The 23,790-nt window shown below is 39.2% G+C and overlaps 1 protein-coding gene across 1 annotated transcript in view; it reads left to right on the forward strand.

The window, feature by feature from the left end:
- atp1a2a (ATPase Na+/K+ transporting subunit alpha 2a) overlaps positions 1-23,790 on the forward strand; it is a 65,679-nt gene that overhangs the window by 18,414 nt on the left and 23,475 nt on the right. The window contains exons 9-15 of the mRNA XM_074687763.1: positions 1,065-1,333; positions 4,558-4,756; positions 5,746-5,855; positions 11,166-11,300; positions 16,520-16,599; positions 18,596-18,705; positions 22,521-22,696. Coding sequence (XP_074543864.1) covers positions 1,065-1,333; positions 4,558-4,756; positions 5,746-5,855; positions 11,166-11,300; positions 16,520-16,599; positions 18,596-18,705; positions 22,521-22,696 — 1,079 coding nt within the window. The remainder of the gene's footprint in view (positions 1-1,064; positions 1,334-4,557; positions 4,757-5,745; positions 5,856-11,165; positions 11,301-16,519; positions 16,600-18,595; positions 18,706-22,520; positions 22,697-23,790) is intronic.

The raw sequence follows: 23,790 nt of genomic DNA on the forward strand, positions 1-23,790 counted from the left end.
TCAGAGACTATTCTCATGTCATGTTTACTGGATTTATGGCACTTCTTAGGATATTTATATCTGAAAAACTGAACATAAGTTGAACCTAATCAGATTGGCTTTGCTCAGACAGCTTGCTGATGTTCCCAGATTTAAAGGCATCATCTTTATGACAGTGAAAAGTCTGGCGTCAATATTAACAGACATGATTTTTCCTTTGATCTGACTTTATACTACACTTTCCAGTTCTCTTTAGAAGTCCTTTCTGGGTGAACGCTGAAACTGCTTAACTGTGTTTTTGATGCTAAGTGCTTTCTGCCACTCAGTGGGTGGGATCTGCCCACTGTAACTTCATATGTACTGCATATGATTTGTCCTTAACTTGCTCTCCCATTCCTTTCCTACTTCTTGTGTGGGTTCAGAGTATTTATGAGAAATAGTAACAAAAAGGCAGGTATCCTTGGAAGATATTAATTTAATTCAGGCAAAGCTTGTAGTTTTATACGTCTAAATATCTGTCCCTGAGATTATGTATTCCATCCAGATACAGTGGAGGTAAATTAAATTGTGTTTGTTGTGCTCTCAGTAAAATGAAATATTACTTTTTAAATATTCAGCAGCAACATTTTCCCCTCAGACAAAATGTCTCTTTTAGTGTAGATTCTCCTACAAATATTGAATAGACCCTGAGATATTAGGGTCTGGGGATGACATTATTTGTAATTGAACCGATTGAGATTCCCTTCTTCCTTCCTCAGTCTTCCACTCAGGCATCTGTTCAGTCCACCCAACCATCAATCACTCCCAAACACCTGTAATTCACCTCCATCCATCACCACTCTTCGTCCAGCCGTCACCACCCCATCAACCCACCCTCCTGTTTACTAAATACAGCACTCAGCTCTAGCAGTGTCTTACAGCCTGTTAACAGTCATTTGTCTCTTTGTGTAAACTTCACATCGAGACAAACACGTTTAGAGAAGGTTTAAATCTTCTTGACAAACCACTGTGGAAAAACTTAGGGGTCAAAAATGCACAGTGTGGTTATTAAAGAGAGTCATTGTCTGCTCCTCTCTCCACCTCAGGCACAGCCCACGGCATCGTCATCGCCACCGGTGACCGAACTGTGATGGGCCGCATCGCCACGCTGGCTTCAGAGCTGGAAGTCCGCCGAACACCCATCAACATCGAAATCGAACATTTCATCCACATCATCACGGGCGTGGCCGTCTTCCTGGGCGTGAGCTTCTTCATCCTATCACTCATCCTGGGCTACACCTGGCTGGAAGCTGTCATCTTCCTCATTGGCATCATCGTGGCGAATGTGCCAGAGGGACTGCTGGCTACTGTCACTGTGAGTGCTGTGTGAGCATGTTTTTGTTTTAGGTTTGGAGTCAGAGGCAGATCTTTTAAGTACTTATTGATTTGAACAGGGGAGAAGTGGATCCCTTTAGAGGAACAGATTTTTACACTTTTTGATTTAATTTCATGCCCAAGCCCACCTACTTTTAACTCCTCTGCACAAAGACAAAAATTTACACTTTAAATATCAACAAGTAAGCTGCCTGATTATCAGACAGCTTGTATTACTCTTCTGAGATAAACAGTAATATGAAAAAGGCCTTAAACTTTACTGCTCTGCAGGAAAAGAAATGAAAAGTAGTTAAAAACTGACATTTAATTCTTTAAATTGTAATTTCAACTCGTAATTTTCAGCACCTGGAAGTAGATGCACTTAACATGATTTTAACAACAGTGTGGAGATTTGCCGGCCGATGAGAGCTAAAATATGTCATCTATTTTTCCACCACCTGGCAAGGCTAAACACAAGACCACTGGATGACTTTTACAGATTAAAATCCCGAAACAGCTGTGCCAGTCACCGGCAACCCCCCTGCTATGGGAATTTACAAACAGGACTGATCACAAAAGTCAAAATCAGACTATTTTTATGCACTTGTTGCTCCCAAATTAACCAGCCACCACTGATACCATTGTTATCCTGGTTCAGCCACCTCAGGGAGCTTGAAGCAACAGAAAAAAAGTGGAAAACAGATAAGATACTTTCTGTTTGCATATGTATTTTTTCATTTTTTAAAAAACCTCTGTATTTTTTTATATTTTGCAAAAATAAAAGAAAATGCGCCCCCTATCAGAGTTTCCAACTTTAGGAACCACTGGCACATAGAGATCGGAATCGAAAACCGGTTCCTGTTGAGAATCGAGAAGAAATGTTTCAAACCATTGATATCCTTAGCCTTTGTGCTTAACAATTTTCAGAGCCACCTAGCCTTACGTCGACTTGTCTGCTGCATCTATCTTAGCTTAGCAGTTAGATGATGTTTCCCTAGAAAACTCTGATTCAGGATTTTAAGCTCTAAGTTTTACTGAAGAATTGACTTCAAAAAGAAATGTACATTACTCTCTCTCAGGAGATTCATATTCAGTACATTCCAAATGGTATAAATCACCTTATTTACCAAAATAACAAAATAGCGCAAGCTTGATGCTAACGTATATGGGAAACTGCTTTGAAATGCTGGCAGTTAGCATACATCAGAATAACTTCAGCTTCAGAATAGAATTTCAACTTTTATCACAGACACATTTCACATCAACTCTTTGTAAAAAATGCAGAGAATTTCAAATGTCAAAAGCTAACAGGCTAATGAAAGGCTCAAGGCTGACTTCATAACTACGGAAAGCTTCCAAACAACTTAAACTATTGCTATAACCACTTTGAGACACTAGATGGCCTACTTGAATTATTATTATATTACAACCACAGTACATCAACGTCACATTGTGTGCAATTTTTACCTGTTTCTGTAAAATTATGCTCAGAAATATCCAGACTCTGGGACCAATTACATTTTATTTACTTACAGTATAAACTCAATTAAATGTTGTTGATGCAGAAAATCTGTAAAGCTACTTTTTGTACCAAGAAAATTCACCACAAGAATTGATAAGGGAATTTATAAAGAATCAGATCGATAAGCAGAATGGATAAGGGCATTGGTATTGACAAAATCTTATTGATTCTCACCCCTGCTGGCACAGACACAAGGTTTCACCAAAACACACATGAATTCAGAATATAAAAGACCACAACAAAAGAAGTGAATGATTTCACAACCTGGTCTTCTTTTTTGATATTGCCTTGGCTTGATGTATAATTATGTTTTCTTCACTGCCATGTTCGTAAATTGTAGAAGTACGGAACATCATTTGGTGATGCTTCCCGCTCTTCTCCTCTCTCAAGCTTTTGCAGGTATTTTATTGCAGTCAGTCAGATCTGGATTATTGAAGATCAAACATGTTTGACATTTACAGTCCCGAGTCACAGGGAGGCTCTGCAGTGGTCAGGAGGAGTAAGATAGTCAAAAAAACATCTGAGGATTGTTTAGACAAATAATTGGCCTTGACAAGCTCCCAATCAGATCTCACACTGACACACCCAGTAGGTAGTCTCCTTTACCTTCTTTGATCTCCACAGATTCTTTATTAGTAATATCTCGTGCTTTGTACTGCAGATTCTCCAGTCTCCTCACTAAACACTCAGTAACTTTGTTTTTCTGCTGTTTGCTGCTGTGTAGGAGCTGTTAGCATGTTTTTTCAGCTTTGGTGCTAAGCAGACTGTAAGAGCCTGCAAACCAACATAATGAGCTACAAGAGGCTTACAATCTCTTCAAAACTTTGTGGATACACAGACATTGGTTTTTATTCTTGAAGATTTCTCTTTCGAGCAGCTGTTTTCTCATTATAAGCGGTAATTTCATCCTTTGTTAACATTAAAAGTATTGATTAGTGCAGCTTTTAGCATCCAGTGGTTGAGTCCCTGATAAAGTGCCTGCTGGCTCGCTGTCATGGCTTACTGGCACACCTAAATGGAACAGAGCCATTGTCAATGTTATTAGTTACACCTGTGCTTTTCCTAACTCTAATTTACCTTCACTGACTGTTTTAGCTTTAGTGCTAATGATGCTACGGAGCACGGCTAAGCAGGTGATTTATTGCTCGCTGTTGAAGTGGAAGTGAATCTAACTTTTTCTGCAACAATAAACAAAGTGTGAGCCGAGGAGGATGCCAGTTGGCATTTGAAATGCCATCAGTCGACATTTCACTGGTCCCTAAAAATAAATTGACTTCCACTGGCGGCTTTCTTCAGCTGCTTTGGATTTCAGCACACCACAAGTAGTGTGTGGGAATGTTTGTGCTGCGGCTGATGTTATGTGAGAAATCTGGTCAATGTGAGATAATGTGCGGCGATGTGTCTTCTTTAACATACGGAATGTGTTTCTTCATCATGTTTTTATGTGGTGGTGCACCTGCTGTTAACCAGCCAACCAAAATACGCTCTCACAAGCACACACAACAACAACACTCTCACAAATGCTTAAGGCATCTGGACCATGCATGGCTTCACATGCACAAACACTTGAACGCACCGGTGCGTACACATGCTCCCACTCCACATTGACTAACAATCATTCATCCTCGCCTCCCTCTCTTATCCTCTCCTCTTTTTCTTCACTCCTTCCTCTATTCCCCCTCCACCTCCCACCGTTCTCCCAGGTGTGTCTGACTCTCACTGCCAAGCGAATGGCCAAGAAGAACTGCCTGGTGAAGAACCTGGAGGCCGTAGAGACTCTCGGCTCCACCTCCACCATCTGCTCTGACAAGACGGGCACGCTGACCCAGAACCGCATGACCGTAGCCCACATGTGGTTCGACAACCAGATCCACGAGGCTGACACCACCGAAGACCAGACTGGTGAGAGAGAGAAAGAGATGAAAAGAGAGGGAAGGAGGAAGAAAAAAGATAAAGAGATAGGAAGGAGAGATAGGGAGAGTGTGGGAACGCAGAAGTGGGAGTGTGACCACCTGCTGAAATTCATCTGTCCAATGTTCACGCCGCCAACTGACATTGCTGTTCGCACTAGCGCTCGGATTAATTGAGCAGCGGCATGTGAGGGCGGAACAACCCTCAGCTACAAACATGTCTTTTCCCAAAGTTCCTCCAGAGCTGCAGCAGAACCAATCGGATCCATGTGTCATTCCAAACCTCCACAAATGGAGCCAAATTTCAAAGAAGCTGTTAGCAGTAATAGAAAGGTTTGGAAGGCAAAATAACAGGTGTTGTATGCATACCAATGAGAGTTGAGTCAGACGATTGTGCAGTCATACAATGAATAGCCAATAGTGCTGAAAAGGGCTGTGCTGCTGAAACAGTGCAAGTGCTTGAGGAAGCACAGTGTGTTCATTTCTTAGGCATACAGACTATTTTTTGCAGCTTTAGCAGGTTTTTCAGCTTTTTGCACCTCGCTTTGTCAGGTTCAACAACTGCAACCACAGTTTACTGCTGTGTACTCAGTGTTGCTTGGCGCTTCCATATTCTGTTTTCACAATAACAGGGACAGAGGCTTCTCTGGAGAGTCTGGGAAAATAATAAAAAATGAATGCAGGCGGCTGCAGAGGAGTGAGGGTCATTTTCAGGATGATCAGGAGTAGGAAAGAAGACATTTTGACGCAGGAGATTTCTTAACAGACTTGTTTTAGGTGATTTTTTTTCAGACTGAAAGCTGAAAAATCACTTTGGTGATAGAAAGACAGTGATTGCTCACCTTGACTGACCCCTGTTGTTTAGCAACAATATTCAGAGCTACTCTGTGAATGGGGAGTGAAGTCAGAGACATAAATACTGCATGAGGCCTACTTTAAAATAAAAACAGTCTAACACAGCTCCCTCTGCTATTCTCCAAGGTTCGGGTTTTGACAAGAGCTCTGCTACTTGGTCTGCTCTGTCTCGGGTTGCCGGTCTGTGCAACAGAGCTGATTTCAAAGCCGGACAGGAGAACTTCCCCATCCTGATGGTAAAATCCTCCATCACACATGCAGACACGTTCACTCACACACACAAGTCTTCACCACAACACGGGATGCACTGGTGCTTCAGCCTCATGAATTATCCGGACCCTCTCAGGCGGTGGGGTATAACAGGTTTAGTTTAATTCAAGGACGTTACAAGCAGGCCGCTTTACATTAGGATCAAATAATGCATGCACATTATTCATAAGACATGATTCTGCCTACATGCTTTGCCAGTAGGGTGAAGTTAACAGCATCTGGGCAGTGTCAGTCCAGCTGTCACTCAGAAAAGAGGCAGAGGTGGAGGAAGAATTCAGCCTGTATTAATAAGTAAGGCTTCGTTTCAATGAGAAATTACTCCCATCATTATTAAGAGGTGGATAATACTTAATTCTACTAAAGACCATCGCATTATCCTTCTAATTAGCATTGTCTTTGAAGTCACAGTCCAACGAAAACTAATTTCGCTGCAACCTTATTCTAATTTAAACACTGAGGAGTTATACCTCACCACCTGGGTGATATAACCTTTCAATGCAACAAGCTGAGCAGGTTTTTTAATCTCTGTCGGGTTTAGTCTTATTGTAATAAAACTGTGAAATGATGAGAACAATGCCAGCTTTTTCCTTTCAGAGTATACCTGCTGCAGATTTGCACTTTAAGTGAATTATGTTTCAATTAATGAGAAAAATATAGAAATACTTTAAAATGAAGCTAACTGTAATGACTCCATAACTCATGAAGTGGTGGAGGAAGTAATTACTAACACTGTATAAGTTATATTACATAGAAACAACATTTTGCTGAAGTGAAAGCACAGACATATTTTTAGTCTAATGTACTCCAAGTACTGACTTTACATTACACAGACACCACACCCTCCTATTTTAAGATGTGATTACTGCTTTGACAGGTGCTGACATATAACTCTGGTGAGCCAAGGCATGTGTGGAAGCCATCTGGCTGGTGGAGCCGTGGGACTGACATCACACGCTTTGCACTAAACAATACACATCTAATAATTTAACCACCGAAAAATCAGATAGTTTAAACAGGATTTGAAGCCTTTGCTGCAGCCAGAAGGGGGAGCTCTGAGTATTTTGGCTTCACGATCTGTGAACACTTGCATCTGCTTAAAGCAGGGGTCTCAAACTCACAGCGCACACTGCGAAACTGTTTCATACAGTCGAGGTTAATATTTGGCACGCTGCCTACATCCTCATACGTTGTTCAAACAAGATGTCCTATTTAAAGACCAAAGACAGCCTGATGTGGAGCACAGAGGGTTTCAGGTGAAGTGGGAGAATTACACCTGTCTCATATGCAAAAAGAAAGTTGCCATTCTTAGGAAATATCACCTCACATGACGTTATTTGACTAAACATGGAGCAGTAGGCAAAGTACCAAGGAGATGAGTGGACACAACGAGCTGTCAGCGCAAAAAAAAAAAGTATTCCAGGGAGCAAGAAAGGAGGCAAATGAAAGAACAGGTTTCCATCTTCAAGCCATACTGAGGGTTTCAGCTGCCACCTCCTTCAGAGCAAATGTGGCCCAGCTGTCTGAGAAGACACGCTCTGAGGCATTGTCACGTTTTAAACATAGCTCTATGTAATTATTAATAAACGCATTACCTTATCGCCTTGCATGCTGGGAAAAGTAGTCTTGATCAAAGAAAAGTAGTGTCAAAAAGAAGATCGAAAAACTTCAAAAAACAAATGCACTTCTTGTTAAGAGTCACATCCTTACAATAGTGGATGATAGTGCTCATGGGAAACTGAGTCAACGCAACAGTCAAGTCAAAGGTCAAAGGTGCCAAAAAGATAATCCTCACAGCGCCTTTTAATATACAACTCACAGTATGAATGTACTTTGCTTCAGCACATCTAATCCGTAACAAGGCCTAATGGCTAAATAAACAAGTTCAATAAATCAGCACAGAAACACAAAATGTATGAGCATCAGAGCAGAGAGAGAGTGTACAGGCGTGTTAACATGAGACTGGGTCTCATTAGCAGAGGCTACTCACAACATTCAAATGAGCACTGCAATGTATTAGTAAATTTATGACGTGTAAAGTAAGGGTCATGCATGAACAGTCTATAACAGCGTTCATCTGTAAATCTTACTGTTAATCACTGTAAGGGATGAATAGTTAATGAGTTAAGTTTTGACTTTGTGCCATCACGATTTGTTTATTATGGCTAGAGAAAAAACGATCTGCTATCTTTATAAAAGTGACTCAGGGATGAATCACTTACATGTATGAATCAGACCTGGTTTTATGGATTTTTCTCAGAAAAACAGAAAAATATGGAAACGCTAAGAATAAAAAAAATCATAACTTGAGGTATATATTGTAATTTAATAACATTTTGATGCAGGAAGAGCTTATTTCAACATCTTCAAATGCCACAGGGCTGTTCGATGTCTAATTATATATCTTGCCTCATAAACTGATGATGAAACATCTTATTCTGAGATCTGTGTCTCAAATAGTTTTTGTAATCAGTTTTTCTGTCATTGGAAATGCAATATTTACCTTGAGTATGTGGCAGGAAGCAGATAAGATATGGAAGTTGTGTAGCTCCTTTACTTCTATGGATAAAATCCTCTTGAGTCTCATATTACGCTATAGTACGAAAAACACTGTGTAGGTTTTATTTGTTTCTAATATTGTATATATCCAATATTATATTCAACCCCTCAGACACAGAAAATGCTTTTTTTCAGGATTAAATTTATGAATTTTAATTTTTGAAGAAAAAAAATCAACATTTTTTATGAAGAGAACAATATTATTTGATAGAAATGATAACAAACGCATTGAATCTGGACAATATTAACAGCAGTCATTAAGTTTTTTTAATATGTTTTACATTAGGACACATGTAAAAAAGTTTTATGTCCAGATTTTATAAACATTCCTGACATGCCCCCATGCTATATCATGAGACATGTTTCAATCTTTTATTTATATAGCGCCAAATCATAACAAATGTTATTTCAAGACACTTTACAAATGTTTGACTAGAGTATTATCAAATGTATGCATATTATCACTATCAATGATTGAAGCATGAAAATACTGACTTGTCACCATAAATGTGACATGGGTGGTGTTCCAAATCTCATATTCTGATGTTATCGAAATGGTCCTGCTCCAGTGATCAGATATTCCCAGAGTATTACATTTCACAGTGCTGTGGTCGGAAAACTTTCAGTACAGATTTCATTAATATGAAACATACTTTAAAAGATTCAGGCAAAAGCATCTCCTAATGAGAAGAAATTCTGCTCAATGTGTTTTTAAAAACTTTCAGAGTGAAATTACTATACACAAAAAAAAAGTAAATAACTTGCACTTTATTGATCATCGGGCTAATTGTTTCAGGTTTCGACCATATGTAAACTCTGTGGCAAGCTAAGAAGTTCAGGGGAAACAAAAAGTGCCTTGTTTTCTGACTGATACAGTTTGAAAAGTGAGTTTACACTTTCTGTCATGATCTAATGTTTTTCCTGCTGCTAAAAACTGTAGCTGTCAAATGCCATACAAAGTAAAACTACAGTATAAAATGTGTCATAACTCAGGTACGCTGAAGTTCAAGCACCTGTTGAGTAAACATACTTGTTTTTGTTTCTGTGGCCCGCCGAGCATCACCCACGTGGCACCTACAGGGAAAAAACCAACCCACAAAAATAATTTGTCAATACCTCTTGACACTCATACTGGCTTACACGCTTAGCCTCCCTCTCACACATAAACACACGCACGTTGAGGATAATCCAATGCACCCCTGGATATAACTCCCCCACACTGCTCCACAAACACACACTGCTGGGCCTGTAAGTCAATAATATTCCAGTGTTCTACAAACCGCCAGCCCCCAACCTGTGCTACACTGACCTGGAGAAAATTCTCTGTGCCGCGCTCAGCGACAGGGATTACGGCTCCTTGACTCTGGTGAGAGCGGCCTCTGCCTTTCCGCCCCTCCAGCTGCCAGGGCTTCCTCCCTGCCTATAAGTAACAGCCCTATCTCCTGACAGCACTCAAACACAACAGTCAAGGCCTTCGCTCCACAACCAATACACCAACAAGTCCCCATCTGCACCCGGAAAAACAGAGAAATGGAATTTCCTTGGTCTATTTACTCATTCATGAAAAAGGCACAAACAAGGACAAATCTTGCGGAGCGCTTGTCCTTGTTTTGCGGCTGTTCATGAATGAATAAACAGGAACAAAGAGAAATCTCTTGTCTTGGTTCGGCCCCCGTTGGTATATTTGGCGCCAGGTCAATCAGTTCAGCACGGGTTTAATAAATTGGCTCCAGGACTGAAAGAAATCGCTGTGATTATTCTGGGATTCTTATCAAGGGAAGATTTTACAGGTTATTAGAGGAGAATTTTCTCCTGAATGATTCAAGCACCAAACAAGTAGCTCTGACACAGGCTGAAGCAGACAGAGAGAGCCACAAGAACCACATACACAAAAATCAAGCATTGTGCATCTGAACATAAGATAATACAATCTTCAGCCTTATACATAAGCCTCCATACCATCTGTGTTTTCTGTAGATCAGTGTGAAGATGTCCCTGTGTTCTGGTACTCAACATATGCTCAGAGTTATGAAGCTTTTGTGAACATTGAAATATGTAGGTTAAAATATATGCGCAATGAAAACATACCAGGAGTAAGCTTAACATGTTTTTATTCTTTTGCAAAGCAATCTAAAAATATCTGTTTTGTTGCCTCATCTTTATTAAAAAACACTCTGCACAAGAATCTGGAAATGACAAATTATGATACCTGTAAGCTTTGATATGCAAGCATTCATTTCAGGCACAGCTTAAGCAACTAGTTTGCCATTGAGCATCAATGGAAAAGGCGTTTCTCCAATAAATTAATTCTAAAACTGTTCAAACTCTTTGAGCACGGGGTGTTTTATTTCATTATTGCATTGAAAAACAGTTGAAAAAAGATTGCAAGCATTCAAACAGGCAGCATTTTTCAAGAAGAAAAAAAGCTTTTTAAACCAATTCTTCATCATCCAAACCTAAAGAGAAAACCATGCCATTACTTTTACATTAAGTTGTTGCATTGCTTTAAAAACATTGTTGTGGCCAGACTTCAAGCGCTTGTGATGATCAGTTACCTCTGTTATTGATGTAGTAGATATAAAGACAGTCCTCTCAGGGGCAGCTTTGTACAGCCGTGTGATAAACACAAGCACTGGGACACACAACACTCATTTCTTGATTTATATATAAAATATATGGAGCAACTGAGCTAATGTGAATCTGTGTATGTGTTCCCCCAGAGGGAGACAGCAGGGGATGCATCAGAGTCAGCTTTGTTGAAGTGTATCGAGCTGTGCTGCGGGAGTGTTCGTGAGATCAGAGCCAGGAACCCCAAAGTGGTTGAGATCCCCTTCAACTCCACCAACAAGTACCAGGTAGGGTTCAAGGTTGTATCATTTCTGTTGATGCAAATCACACTGAAACACCTATTAGCATCCCAGTCCTGGATTATTTCAAAGTCACTGTGTATTCTCCACAATGTTTTCAACAACTCCTCTGTCTTTATGGATACCTGTGACTGCAGTTGACTGTGGGGGGTCTTGTGTTTTAGGGCTGTAAAGAGAAAACCTTAGCTGTGTGTGAGTGTGTGTCTGCTTCTGCCTGTATTTGAGAGACGTCTCATCCAAGAGAGCATGCCTGGTGGAGGGCTTAATGTCTGTCTTGGGGCTAAAGTTTTGGCTCATGCAAGTCTGACGTGAAGCAGATTCACAAAAAATGCAGATATTTTCTTATGCATGGGGCTTTGGCATGTATCTGCTTGAATTAAAGGCACTGCCAAAAAAGCTTGGGGTAGATGTATGATAGGACCCAAAATCTTAAGGTCAACCACCCATCCATCCATTCATACATCCATCCATCAATCTTTCTATAAATCTGTCCTTACAACCATCAATCTCATACCCTTCCATTGTTTTGTCCAACCATTAATCGATTTATCCATCGATTCTCTGAATCCTCTTATCCATCCATCCATCCATCCATCCATCCATCCATCCATCCATCCATCCATCCATCCATCCATCCATCCATCCATCCATCCATCCATCCTTCTCATATCCATCAAATGTTTCATCCAACCATCAATGAATGCATCCATACTGCCTCCCATCCATCTATCCATCCTTATAACAATCAATGAAATATCCATCCATTGTTTCTTCCATCCATTCATCCATCCTTTCATCCCTCCATCCATCCTTCAAACTCATATCAATCCATCACCCATCTATCTATCTATCTATCTATCTATCTATCTATCTATCTATCTATCTATCTATCTATCTATCTATCTATCTATCTATCTATCTATCTATCTATCTATCTATCTATCTATCTATCTTTACAACCATCAGTCTCATACCCTTCCATTGTTTTATCCAACCATCAATCAATTTATCTATCTATCCTTTGAATCCTCTCATCCATCCATCCATCCATCCATCCATCCATCCATCCATCCATCCATCCATCCATCCATCCATCCATCCATTATACCAATATTTTTATTTGTTACATTGGACTAGATATCTTTAGCTAAAATGTGATATATTTTTACCCATTTTTATTAATTCTTCCCTAATTTTTGTCATCAAACTTAGTTGGAGGTTCAGAGACTAGGCCTTGTTGTTGTGCCTCCTACTGGCTCATGCAGTCTCAGTCATGAAAGACAGAGAGAAAAAGAAGAAAGGTGTTTGAAAAACCAAACTTTGGTTTATATTTTTTCATCACAGTTGCATTTTATAATACAAATTAACACACCCACAGCTTTGCATGATCAAGTGGGTGCTGAATTTTGTGTAAATTCAGCAAAGTATCGCATCATTCTGCCTGCTGGGCCTCTTTTGGGAACATAATAACACTGAAACCCACACAAAGTGCATTTGGTTCGAAGCCAACAATTCAAAGTTCATCACAGAAAGGCAACTAACTGAAGTTCTTTGAGACATCTTACCTCTCATTTTAAAAGCTTTTTCAGTTCCCACTTGAGAGTGCAATGACTGTGCTGTTAAAGCACTTTTCCAATCACTGTTTTTATGCTACATGTTCTGTTCAACCCGTCACTCACACATTCACACTCTAGTGGCAGAGGCAGAGGAAAAGTGACCATCATTGTGAACTAATACTTTTCACAGGCATTTACACGCTGCCACCAAGTGCAGTTTTACATCCAGTGTCTTGCCCATTAACTGCAGCACACTAGGGATCAAACCACCAACGTTTGGACAGAAAGACGAGCAACTCTACTTTTAAGTGCTGCAAAAACCGACCCCACTTCTGCATACAAATATAGAAGCTAAAGAAAATATCAACAACTACCAGGCTGTCCAGTTAAGCAGAGTGGCCCAAAGAGGCTTCTTTCAATCTGCTTACACTGTGAAAGAGACATTAGTTAATCAGTGGAGTCCTTTTTTCAAGAGCATTCCCATCCAAGCATTCAAACTATTCTTATAACAGCCCTTTAAACATCTACATACTGAGTCATTTCCCTCAGCATCAGAGACGCAGAGCTGGAAATGGGGTTAAAGGAAATGCTAGTTTCTTTTTATTTTGGCCCCAGGACACTGAAGCTTGATCGGGATGATTAGGTTGAACTTTTGGCTTCAAAGAAACTTTTAGAAGAATAAAGAAATCAACTGTGTCCAAAGCTGTTTCCAGTTGCTTTTTACTGATTCTCAGTAGAAAAGCTTTTCTGAGACCTACTTTACAAACTGTCTTTGGGGATACCCCTCCTCCCCTAAGTTAATTCCAAAAAGATGTCTAGAAAATTGTGAAATCAATGAGGCAAAAAGGGAATCAATGCAGAGGAGAAAGTATCTGCACATAAAGTCCACCACATATGTTGGATGGACCAGCATTAAGCCTGTGAGGTATTATTATAGGTATTATTATTTTTCTTTTTATTGTTTTTCTCCCAGAAAAAGTGGTACCTGTGATGCCTTTTTCAAAGTTTCTCTCGAAGTTCAGTTTTTACTCTTTAAACTTTTTTTCTGTTGCCTTTAAGAAAGCATTTCCAGGACTTGGACAGTATTTCTTTTTTTGTTCTTTCTACATGCTGTGCATGAATCATGCATATTCATTTTTAACCTTTTCATCCAGAGGAGGCAGTTTGAACATGCACGCTCTTCAACAACAGCGCCTGCTTTACATTCATGCTGCTGCACACATTCGACTTGGATTCTGCCCAACAGGACACAAACACAACACTGTCAGGAAGCAGTTGCGGTGTGACAATGTGTGTTATTTATGATAGCGGGGACGCACAATCTAAAAACTGTTCATTTCACCGCTCGAACGATGCTCTGCTGAGAGACAAAAATCTCTTTGTTGGTGAAGTTTATAGCAGAAGTGGAGATATACAGTAATAGTGAAACCTTTTTTTCTGGACTTCACGCTGCACCATGATGAGACATGGATAGTGCTGAAAAGCTTGGGTGGAGTTAGGAAAGAGCAGCTAATGTTTGATGAAGTGGCTTTAAATACTTTAAAGAAGGCATGAATAAGAAAGTCAAAGCATTAGATTTCTCTGTGATAAACAGGGATCAGAGGCTCACTCAGACTTTCTAGACTGGGGTGGCCAAACTGAGGCACTGACTTATGCAGGGGAGCCACTGAGTCCAAAAAAGTTAGGAGGCTGTGTGAGAGATTTGATGGTTTGCAAGTTATTTGAGCTCTTTTTTTAATTTTTAATTTATGGGAAAAGTTATGCCGGTCTTAAATGCTCAAAAATTTGGTCAAAAAGTTAGTCAAAGGGCAACAAAACCGTGAAAATGTGGCCTAATGCTAAAAAATAGAAATATTTGGAGGCATGTCACCCCACTGAAAATGTTAATTTGAAACAGGTTAGTTATGTTACTGGGCATGAATGAGAGACAAGGAGAGCTAGGAAAAGGATTAGCCCTCTGTAAGAGACTGTGTGAGTAAACAGTTTAGTCAACAGTTTGAGAATAATCTTATGTATTTGAGCACATATTACAAAGAATTCAGTGGGTTTAATAAACTAAAGTACATAATTTTATCAAAAGATTTAGGGTATCTCAATAAATCCTTATGAAAAATGATTAAGGCCAAAACTTTAAACTGGATGGCCATGATCTTTGGGTCCTGAGGCACTAATGCATTTATTGTAACTCTAATGGATAGAGAGTGTTAGAAACTGCACAACCTTTAAGTTAGGACTTCATTGCCCAGGGTGCATTTCTGTAACATGGCGAGGAGGTTGGACACAGGAGATGCTGTTGATGTTGAGAGCGGTTAACATGAAAGTTTCAGTAAACACTGAGAGTTCTTTTAAGTCCAGAGTCAAGCCTTTTTATTTCTTTAACAGAGTCAATACAGATCCATTAATAACAGGCATAGCTCTGAAGTGGAAGTCACCACATGGGCTTGCTTCCAAAACTGTTTCCAGTGACCAGACTTAGTTGTTGCATCCACAAATACAAGCTAAAACTAACTTAAATATTTTGCATATCATGCAACATATTTTATGATAAATAGATGTTAAAGAGTCCAGAACTTTTGAGCGGCTTAAATTTTATCTCAGTTCAGATTTAAACAGAATTCTCCCCATTGCTGCCAAATATTTACAGTGATGTTCAAAGACAAAGTCATGCAACACATGCCACTGTCCAAGATTTCTAAAGTGTGTATTTCAACTTAATGGAAAGTTAAAGCTCCAGATTTTTTTTTTTTTTTTAGTTTTTGGAGAAAATATGGCCATAACCGTCAACCTCATTTTTATACCTTTAGAAAGGAAATCATAAACACCAAGACATCAACAAAGCATGTATAATCCAACAGATTACAGTTGATCCCACAGTACACTGTAGTTCACTAAAGGCTTTTCTGCAACGTCTTGTGTTAAGCTTTGTTACATGCTATAGAAGTCAACAGCTACACAGCAGAAAATGAAAATTTATTATGAAACCATGACGGAGTGAACACATCGAGGTGTAACACCTTCTTCAAGGGCACTCCAGCAATTAATGCTGAAAGGAGTGTTTCTGATTTCCACACCCAGTCAGTCCCACTCTGTCTGGACAACTGAAGCGGCGAATGAATAAGCCAGCAGTTATGTCGAAGCAAACAAAGGAGTTCCTGCATGTGTTTTGTAGCACCTGTTCCCCGACTTAAAATAGGAATGTCTGTGTTGAGAGGGAGGGGAAAAAAAGCAATTTTGTTCTGGTTTCTGAGATTAGATATGCTGTGACTCAGATACAAATTACCTGGGTGGCATGTGTGCACTCATATATGTGTGTGTGGCTTTGTGTGGGGGAGGGGGTGTTGCTGAGATGTAACACCACAGGAATACCTGTGAGCATGAATGAATGCTCCTTCAGCATGAGTAATACATATGACTTAGATGGTGCTCTCAGTCATGTTAGTGTCAAGATTTTTCCATGGTGTTTAAAAAATGACACGGTTTACGCCCAAGAAATGATTGCTGGCTTTGACTGGAAATTCATCGTTGAGTGATACTAAGCAGGATTTGCTTTCTCTTGCTAACAGAAACTAGAAACAGAAACTCTTCTTAAAGAATCAATCCCTCTGTGCTATATCTTCACCTTCTTTCTTTTCTGCCCTTTTCTTTCTCAAGCTCTCCATCCACGAAGTAGAGGACAATCCCTCTGGTCATATTCTGGTCATGAAGGGAGCACCAGAGAGAATCTTGGACAGGTTGGTGAATCAATAATGGATCGATTATGTGTCTCACAAGTAAGGCTGCACAACATGTTTTCTTGTTTTTCATTTAACTATTCATTTTCTCACTGGGATCCAATAAGAAAAAGAACTAAAACAAACTGCACCTCGTTAGGAGCTGGTGATATTACATTTGTTCATTTCATTAGTACCAAATCTCATATCATGGCTCTGACATGCTTGAATGGATCCTTGACTCAGCTCTTCTCTGTGTATCTGAACTATTTTAGATATCAATGAGCCAAGTGTTGCACTCTTGACGCACTCTTTCATCTCTATGACACAAACACACGCTGTCGTTTATTTCAGTCAACCCCATATTCGCCCTCCCGCTGCCTTTTATTACTCACAGGAGCTCCAAATATGATTAACTAATCTGCCCGTGGAAATGATTCCCAAAGAAGTCACAGCTAACTCCTGTTGGAGCAATGTTTGCAGAAAACTACAAGGCTGTAGCTGTTTGGAGAACTAATGGGCTTGAGTTTGAGAGTGATGGGCAGAGGAGGGGTTTGTTTTCACCGTTCACAGGGGTCCAAGATGATGATAAACAGACTTAAAGGCAAGTTTATGAGCATCATTAAAGCATACATTGATAATAAACTAATGAAATGTGTGGTATAAAAGTTGTTCTTCTGAAAGGAGGTGCTTTTTTTACTGGACTTCATAGTTTGATCACCTTGTTTTAGCTCCACTTAAAGGTCTTTGTACAACAACGGTGACACGAATAATCGGCACGATATAGCACAAAATTTGGGCGTCATATTTAATCTCCGCAGCTATTCTCCTCCAGACGATATCTTTGTAATCATGGTCTTAGTAGTTTTTATGTCTTTTGTCATAAAGAACTAGGTTCTGGAACACGAACACAATCAATGTTGAATGTGTTGGTAAGTGACTTGTCCACAATGAGTGTTTTGATTGGTTGGATGTGTATTCGTCGCAAGTTAAACTTTGGTAAAACCAGCCTTAGTCCGGAAAAAATTCGCTCAGGGAAAGAAAATTGCTGGTGGGAAAGCTTGCTTTGAAAAGCAGTAGGTTCGGGAAAAAAATTGACAACGTGCGAAATATTCGCACACAAAATACGCTTCTGGTGTGCAAAGGGCTTTAAGCTCCTGTAAGGTTCTTCTGGTTTAAGTCAATTTTGTTGCCCTCCTTTGGCCAAAGCTATACTTCTTTTTTATTTCCTCAATGACATTTTCCCGTTAATGTAGAATAACTGTTTTAGCTAGGTATGTGCATTTCAAGCAAAAGAGTTTTTCGATATTCACTCATAACTATTTGGAAATTAATCAAAGATAATCAAGATCGTTTTTTCTGTAGGAGTTCCCTCACTTCCTAATCCATATTTGAACGTCTCCTCCTTCTTGTTTTGGCTATCAATCCACCAGCCAATTTACTTCTAGTGGCTCTGTTAATTATTTCAGTTTGTTTCCATGTACAAGTTAAATACGATCTGGTTTGGACAATGTTTGTTTTATTTTAAAAGTCACTGTGCATTTTAGATGGTTTCCGTGCCCAACTTCCTGTCCCGCTCGACCTGCTTTTTGTGAAATTAACACGTGCCAACTCCGGCATCCTGCATGAAACTATGATCAGCCGCAGACAGGACAGAGGAATCGTCACATAAACTATTCCATTTTTTTATGATAATGGCTCTTTGATTATTCAAAAATCATTGCCCATCCCATTTTAGCCAACACTATCATCCTGCTTTCTTTGGAAAACCAACACACAAGCAGTTTGTGTGACCATCTCGTCTGACACCTACCCGCTAGCAGCAGTTCAAGGTTTTCAAGATAATTGTGTATTCAAGCTGTCCGCGTCGTCCCTGTTGTTCTTGCTTTAATCTGGAGATCATGAAGCCACACTGGTGTGGATTTCAGTCTGTTTCATTATCAGCTTAAAACTCCTCACAGGGAGCTTTAAGCCAATTTCACTAATTGATTTTTTCAATCTAATTAACGCTTTACAGGTGCAGTACCATCATGATGCACGGCCAGGAGCAGCCACTTGATGAAAACTGGAGGGATGCTTTCCAAAATGCCTACATGGAGCTGGGAGGACTGGGGGAGAGAGTGCTGGGTATGTTTGATGCCAGCTTAAAACAGCCTGTTTGAAAAAGAGGAGCAGTTCAACACAGCCCTCACCTTTATTATCTCCTCTCTAAACAGGCTTGTTGAGCCAAATGTCCCCATAAAACTGCACTTATTGCAGGTTCTGGCACTGCAGTTTTAACCAGAATTGCACTGCACCCGAAGCTAAATTAAAATTTCAACACAAAATGTTTTCAGTATGGGTTTTCTGCAGTGAAAAGCTTGTACATAATGTACACGTTATGAGCCGATAAAAATTATGTTTAAGGTCAGAATCTGCTCCAAAGTTTCAGGATATTTGTGCAGGAAATGACTTTTCCGTGCCATTGAAAGACCGTTTTTTGGGTAAAAAGGAAATCATTAGCTGAAGTTCAACTTTCAATATCTCTGAAGTGTTTAGCATTCACACTTTGTAAATGTCATCATTTTGACAACCAGGGGGAAAAAAGTTACCTGGCATCTTTTAGAAAGTGCCATAGGTAATAATTATGTGCTATCATCATTTTGTTAGAGTGTGTGTCACTTTTTTAGTAGCAAAACCTGGAGTAGTGCCATTTTCTTTTCTGGAGTGAAGCTCCGGAAATCATGTAAATTATTAAACCTCACTTATGCCTTGGGTGATGAGGATGGTGTGTCGGGTGTTTCGTGACAAAGAGAGGTTTCTCTGCTTTTAGGCTGAGCCTGGCATTTCCTCAGAAGCATTTTGTTTTGCTTGGCTCCACAGGGATTCAAGACTTACATATTTCAAGAGCTGTGGATCATACATTAATAAAAGTAGAGAATGAAACTTGTTTTCCAGACCTGCAGTGACAAAAATTTATGCCTTATATTAAAAAATGATTTGAGTGCATTCTGTAAGGCAAAGATCATTGCAGGTAGTAAACAATGCAGTTCAGTGAATTGTTTTAAAACAGAGGTTCTGTGGCTTTAATGCCACCACCGTGTCACATTGCTTACATGAATAACATTAACAGTGAAAAAATCATAGTGACACTAGTGAAAACAGCAGCAACAACAGCAGTGATGACACCTGTAATGACAAGTGAATAACAATAAAGACAGAAATGATACAAAACTACTTCTGAGACCTCTAACACCTTTGGTAATACCAGCAATGGTATATGTAATCACACTTACAATAAAAGTTGCAACTTGTAGCCAAACAAATAATCCTCATGATTTGATACTGATAGGTTCTTCTCAATTCAAATCATTTTTATAGATTCTGACCCAAGCACTCATCTCAGCCTGAGTCTACTGAGAACTTTTTATGCACTTTACTTTACCATCAGAAAGCCTGTTTGATTTTCCTCTACTTGCAAGCGCATATTAGACATGCTCATCTGCCTGCAGTGCACTGCTCAGTTATCCGGATCTAAGATGTGCCTGACACTGATATACTGTGACTCTTAACAGTTTGGCATTAAGTGAAGCCTAAGATTATCCAACAGACATAACAATGTCAGTAGAGTTTCTTTGTTTTAATCTGTTGAATTGTGCCAACAAATAGTGATCTAACCTGCTTTGAAGAAGCACTTGACTTCAGCTTCTCTGGTTTCGCTATTCAACTCCTGAATGTTGGAGAGATTCTAGTTCAGGGTAGGGATGGGAAGCGAAAACCAGTTCCTGTTGAGAATCGATAAAATGTTTCAATCCATCGATATCGTTAGCCTTTGTGCTTAAAGATTCCCTTATCAATTCCCTTATCCATTCAGGATCTTCAGCTTGAAGTTTTAAAATAGCGCAAGCTTGATGCTAACCTATATAGGAAACTGCATTAATATGCTAGACGTTAGCATACATCAGTATAACTTCGGCTTCAGAATATAATTTCAACTTTCATCACAGAAACATATCACATCAACTCTTTGTAAAAAATACTGAGAATTTAAAATATCAAAAGCTAACAGGAAATTGAAAGGCTCATGGCTGACTTCATAACTATGAACAGCTTCCTAACAACTTAAACCATTGCTATAACCACTTTGAGACACTAGATGGCCTACTTGAATTATTAATGTATTACAACACAGTACATTAACATCACATTGTGTGCAATTTTTACCTGTTTCTGTTTAATCATGCCCATAAATATCTAGACTCAGGGACCAATTAGATTTTATTCACTCACAGTATAAACTCAATTAAATGTTGTTGACACAGAAAACCTGTAAAGCTACTTTTTGTACCAAGAAAATTCACAACAGGAATTGATAAGGGAATCGAAAAAGATTCAGATCGATAAGCAGAATCAAGAAGGGCATTGGTATTGACAAACTCTTATCAATTACCATCCCTAGTTCAGGGTCTGCAACCTTCAGCTCTGAAGTCTCATACAGCTCTTTGACTCCTTTGCAGTAGCTCCCTGTAGCTTAAAAAATTAAAATAAAGAATTTTCTCTTTTCTTACACTGCCACTAAATAAAATCACCAACATTTCGTTGAACGAAATATGCATCACATCTTGCAATAAAGCCTGACATCGCTCTTCTTCTTCTTAGCTAACTTCAAGTTTTCCACCACTGGTACGATAACTAAATCAACAAAAAGACAAATCTGGAGGAAAATACAGATTTTAATTCCATGTGGACAGATTCATTTGACTGCCAAAGTGCTAGCTTAATATTAATGATTGGTAAGTGGCAAACACTAGCAAACAACAAAAAAACGATGAGTTGAGCAACATTATCAATACAAGTCACCAAATTTAAGTTTTTTTGTTTGTTTGTTTGTTTGTTTTTTGGTAGTTTTACAATTTTATGATTTGAAATAATTCTTTTTTGGATAATTATCCAATATATTTCAACTATGTATCAATTTTTATACCCAGTATTGTCTTACTGTGAAGGTAAAGTGAGTTTGTGGCTCTAGGGTGATTTTAATCCAGGTGAGATGGGGCACAATGGCTCCTTTGGTAAAGGTTGCAGACCCCTGCTCTAGTTATTGAGCCATATGTGGATATGAGATTTTTCCTGCTCTCCAAATTGCATGCATGTTTCTTTGTCTTTTTCCTTGGGTGCATGAGGTCTCTGTAAACCGCAGCTCATGAAGGTATTGTTAGCATCACTCATTATTTAGATTGGTTGTATTCTTGTGTCTCTGAAGCCTGCAGTGCACCACAAGTGGAACAGGCTTTCTGATGGTTGAAGAAGGGACTGAAAAAGTCTGCAGTAGACTTGAGCCAAGTTGGTGTGATGTTTCTCATTGCAGTTGCTGAGCTGACTCGAATCCTTTGTTCCCAGAGCAGTTAATAGAAGCTTGTAAATCATACAACCCCACTTCAAAAACCTGAAATATTCCTTTAACCCTATGCATAACACAAGATTTCTTTTCAGCAGTGTTTAAATAATTTAATAAGAAGAAACTGATATCATTGAAGTGTGATAAGCGCAACAAAAAGGGAAATTTGTCGCTGACAGATTTAATTTAATAACCCTTACTTTGTGTTTAGTCAAGCTACTTGCGATTCAGTTTTTTTTGGCTTTCACCAAGACTCCTGCGTACCACTCCTACCTTATTTTGGTAATGACTGTATTTGAGAGCCTTCAGACCTCTCTTGATGTTATCTCTTTGTCTCTTTTTACTTTGAACAATAGTAAAAGTTACACTCTGCCATTTAACTTTTCATTTTTATTTCTATGATAACTCAAGTTTCAGACTGGAATTCATGAAGAACTGGTCTACCTTTGAAGCATCAGATAAATTGTCAGTTGACATCAAGTCATGAAAAATGTCAGCGCACTCTGAGACACTACATTTCCGTCTCTTATGAACAATAACCTCACTGATCCCTCTTCTTTTACAGGCTTCTGCCACTTAAATCTGTCTCCATCGCAGTTCCCCAGAGGATTCACCTTCGACGCCGATGACACAAACTTCCCCACAGAGCAGCTCTGCTTCCTGGGTCTCATCTCCATGATTGATCCGCCGCGTGCTGCTGTGCCTGATGCAGTGGGTAAATGCCGCTCTGCTGGTATCAAGGTAATTGGTTCCACAGATTCAACCTTCATTGTAGTTCATGAAAAGCTTTTTCCGAGGGCTTCATGTGTCAGGCTTTTTCACGGTGGGATTTGCATGTCAGATATCTTTTCAAAGCCCAAATAATGAGTGATTTAAGAGCCTGATAGGTGATAATTGGATAAATGACTAATGGATGAATTAATTTCTGTTGCCTAAAAGGATCTCCTGATTGTGTTCTCTATGTAAACATTGAAAAAAACCTTTCAAAGTAAAGGATGCATTACAAACAATTCTAGTATTTAGTCAGAGGCTATGAAATCATCCATAATTGGAAAACATGCTTTTAGAAGTGTAAAAATTTATAAGAACAGAAAAAAACAATAATCAAAGGTGACATGAAAAGCATTGACACTTGCCGGAAACAGATTCTGCACATTCCCTTAGTAACCGAGTAAAAATTAATTTGATAAATGCAGATTTAGGACATTTATTATGAATTTTCATCATGTGATAATGAGCTACAAACAGACATGAAGCAGATGTTTTGCAAGAAAAGTAATAAGTCTAGCTGCAGGAAAGTTAAACAACTTCCTGCCGAGATTGAAATGGATAAGGAGCGGAATGAATCGTTCTCGTTTGGGGGGAAAGTATTGCTAATGTGGAAATGAGATTTCTGCACATTTAGTTTCAGGTACAGTAGTTATCACACTTCCTTTGATATTGAATTTTTGAAAGACAAAGTGTAATTGGCTTAGGAACAAAAAGGAGTGAGCAGTGAGGAGAGATTTTATTGCGGTTTAAGTGAATAAAATGGTTGAGGAGTTAATGCTGAGGAGGCTGCCATACTGATGGGATGTCTGATAGGATGAGAGTAAATTTGCAGTTTAAAATCAGAAATCTGCTTCAACTTCTCTTAACAAACATCAGACTGATCCAGAATTCTTTGTTCCATTTAGCTTGTGGTAAATCTACGTGTGTTATGTGCAACATTTTCATTACCACTAACGATCAATGCGTAACATTTATATTGTGTTTGACTATCTTTAAAGGAAGCTTATCAAAAGCCAAGATATGTAGAGAGTGTGGCACCGAGAGCAGATGAGGAACATAAATAT

Source organism: Halichoeres trimaculatus, unplaced genomic scaffold (genome assembly GCF_033239565.1).
Source record: "Halichoeres trimaculatus isolate MK-OKI-2021-1 unplaced genomic scaffold, fHalTri1.1 fHalTri1_scaffold_15, whole genome shotgun sequence".
In the NCBI taxonomy this organism is placed as follows: Eukaryota; Metazoa; Chordata; class Actinopteri; order Labriformes; family Labridae; genus Halichoeres; species Halichoeres trimaculatus.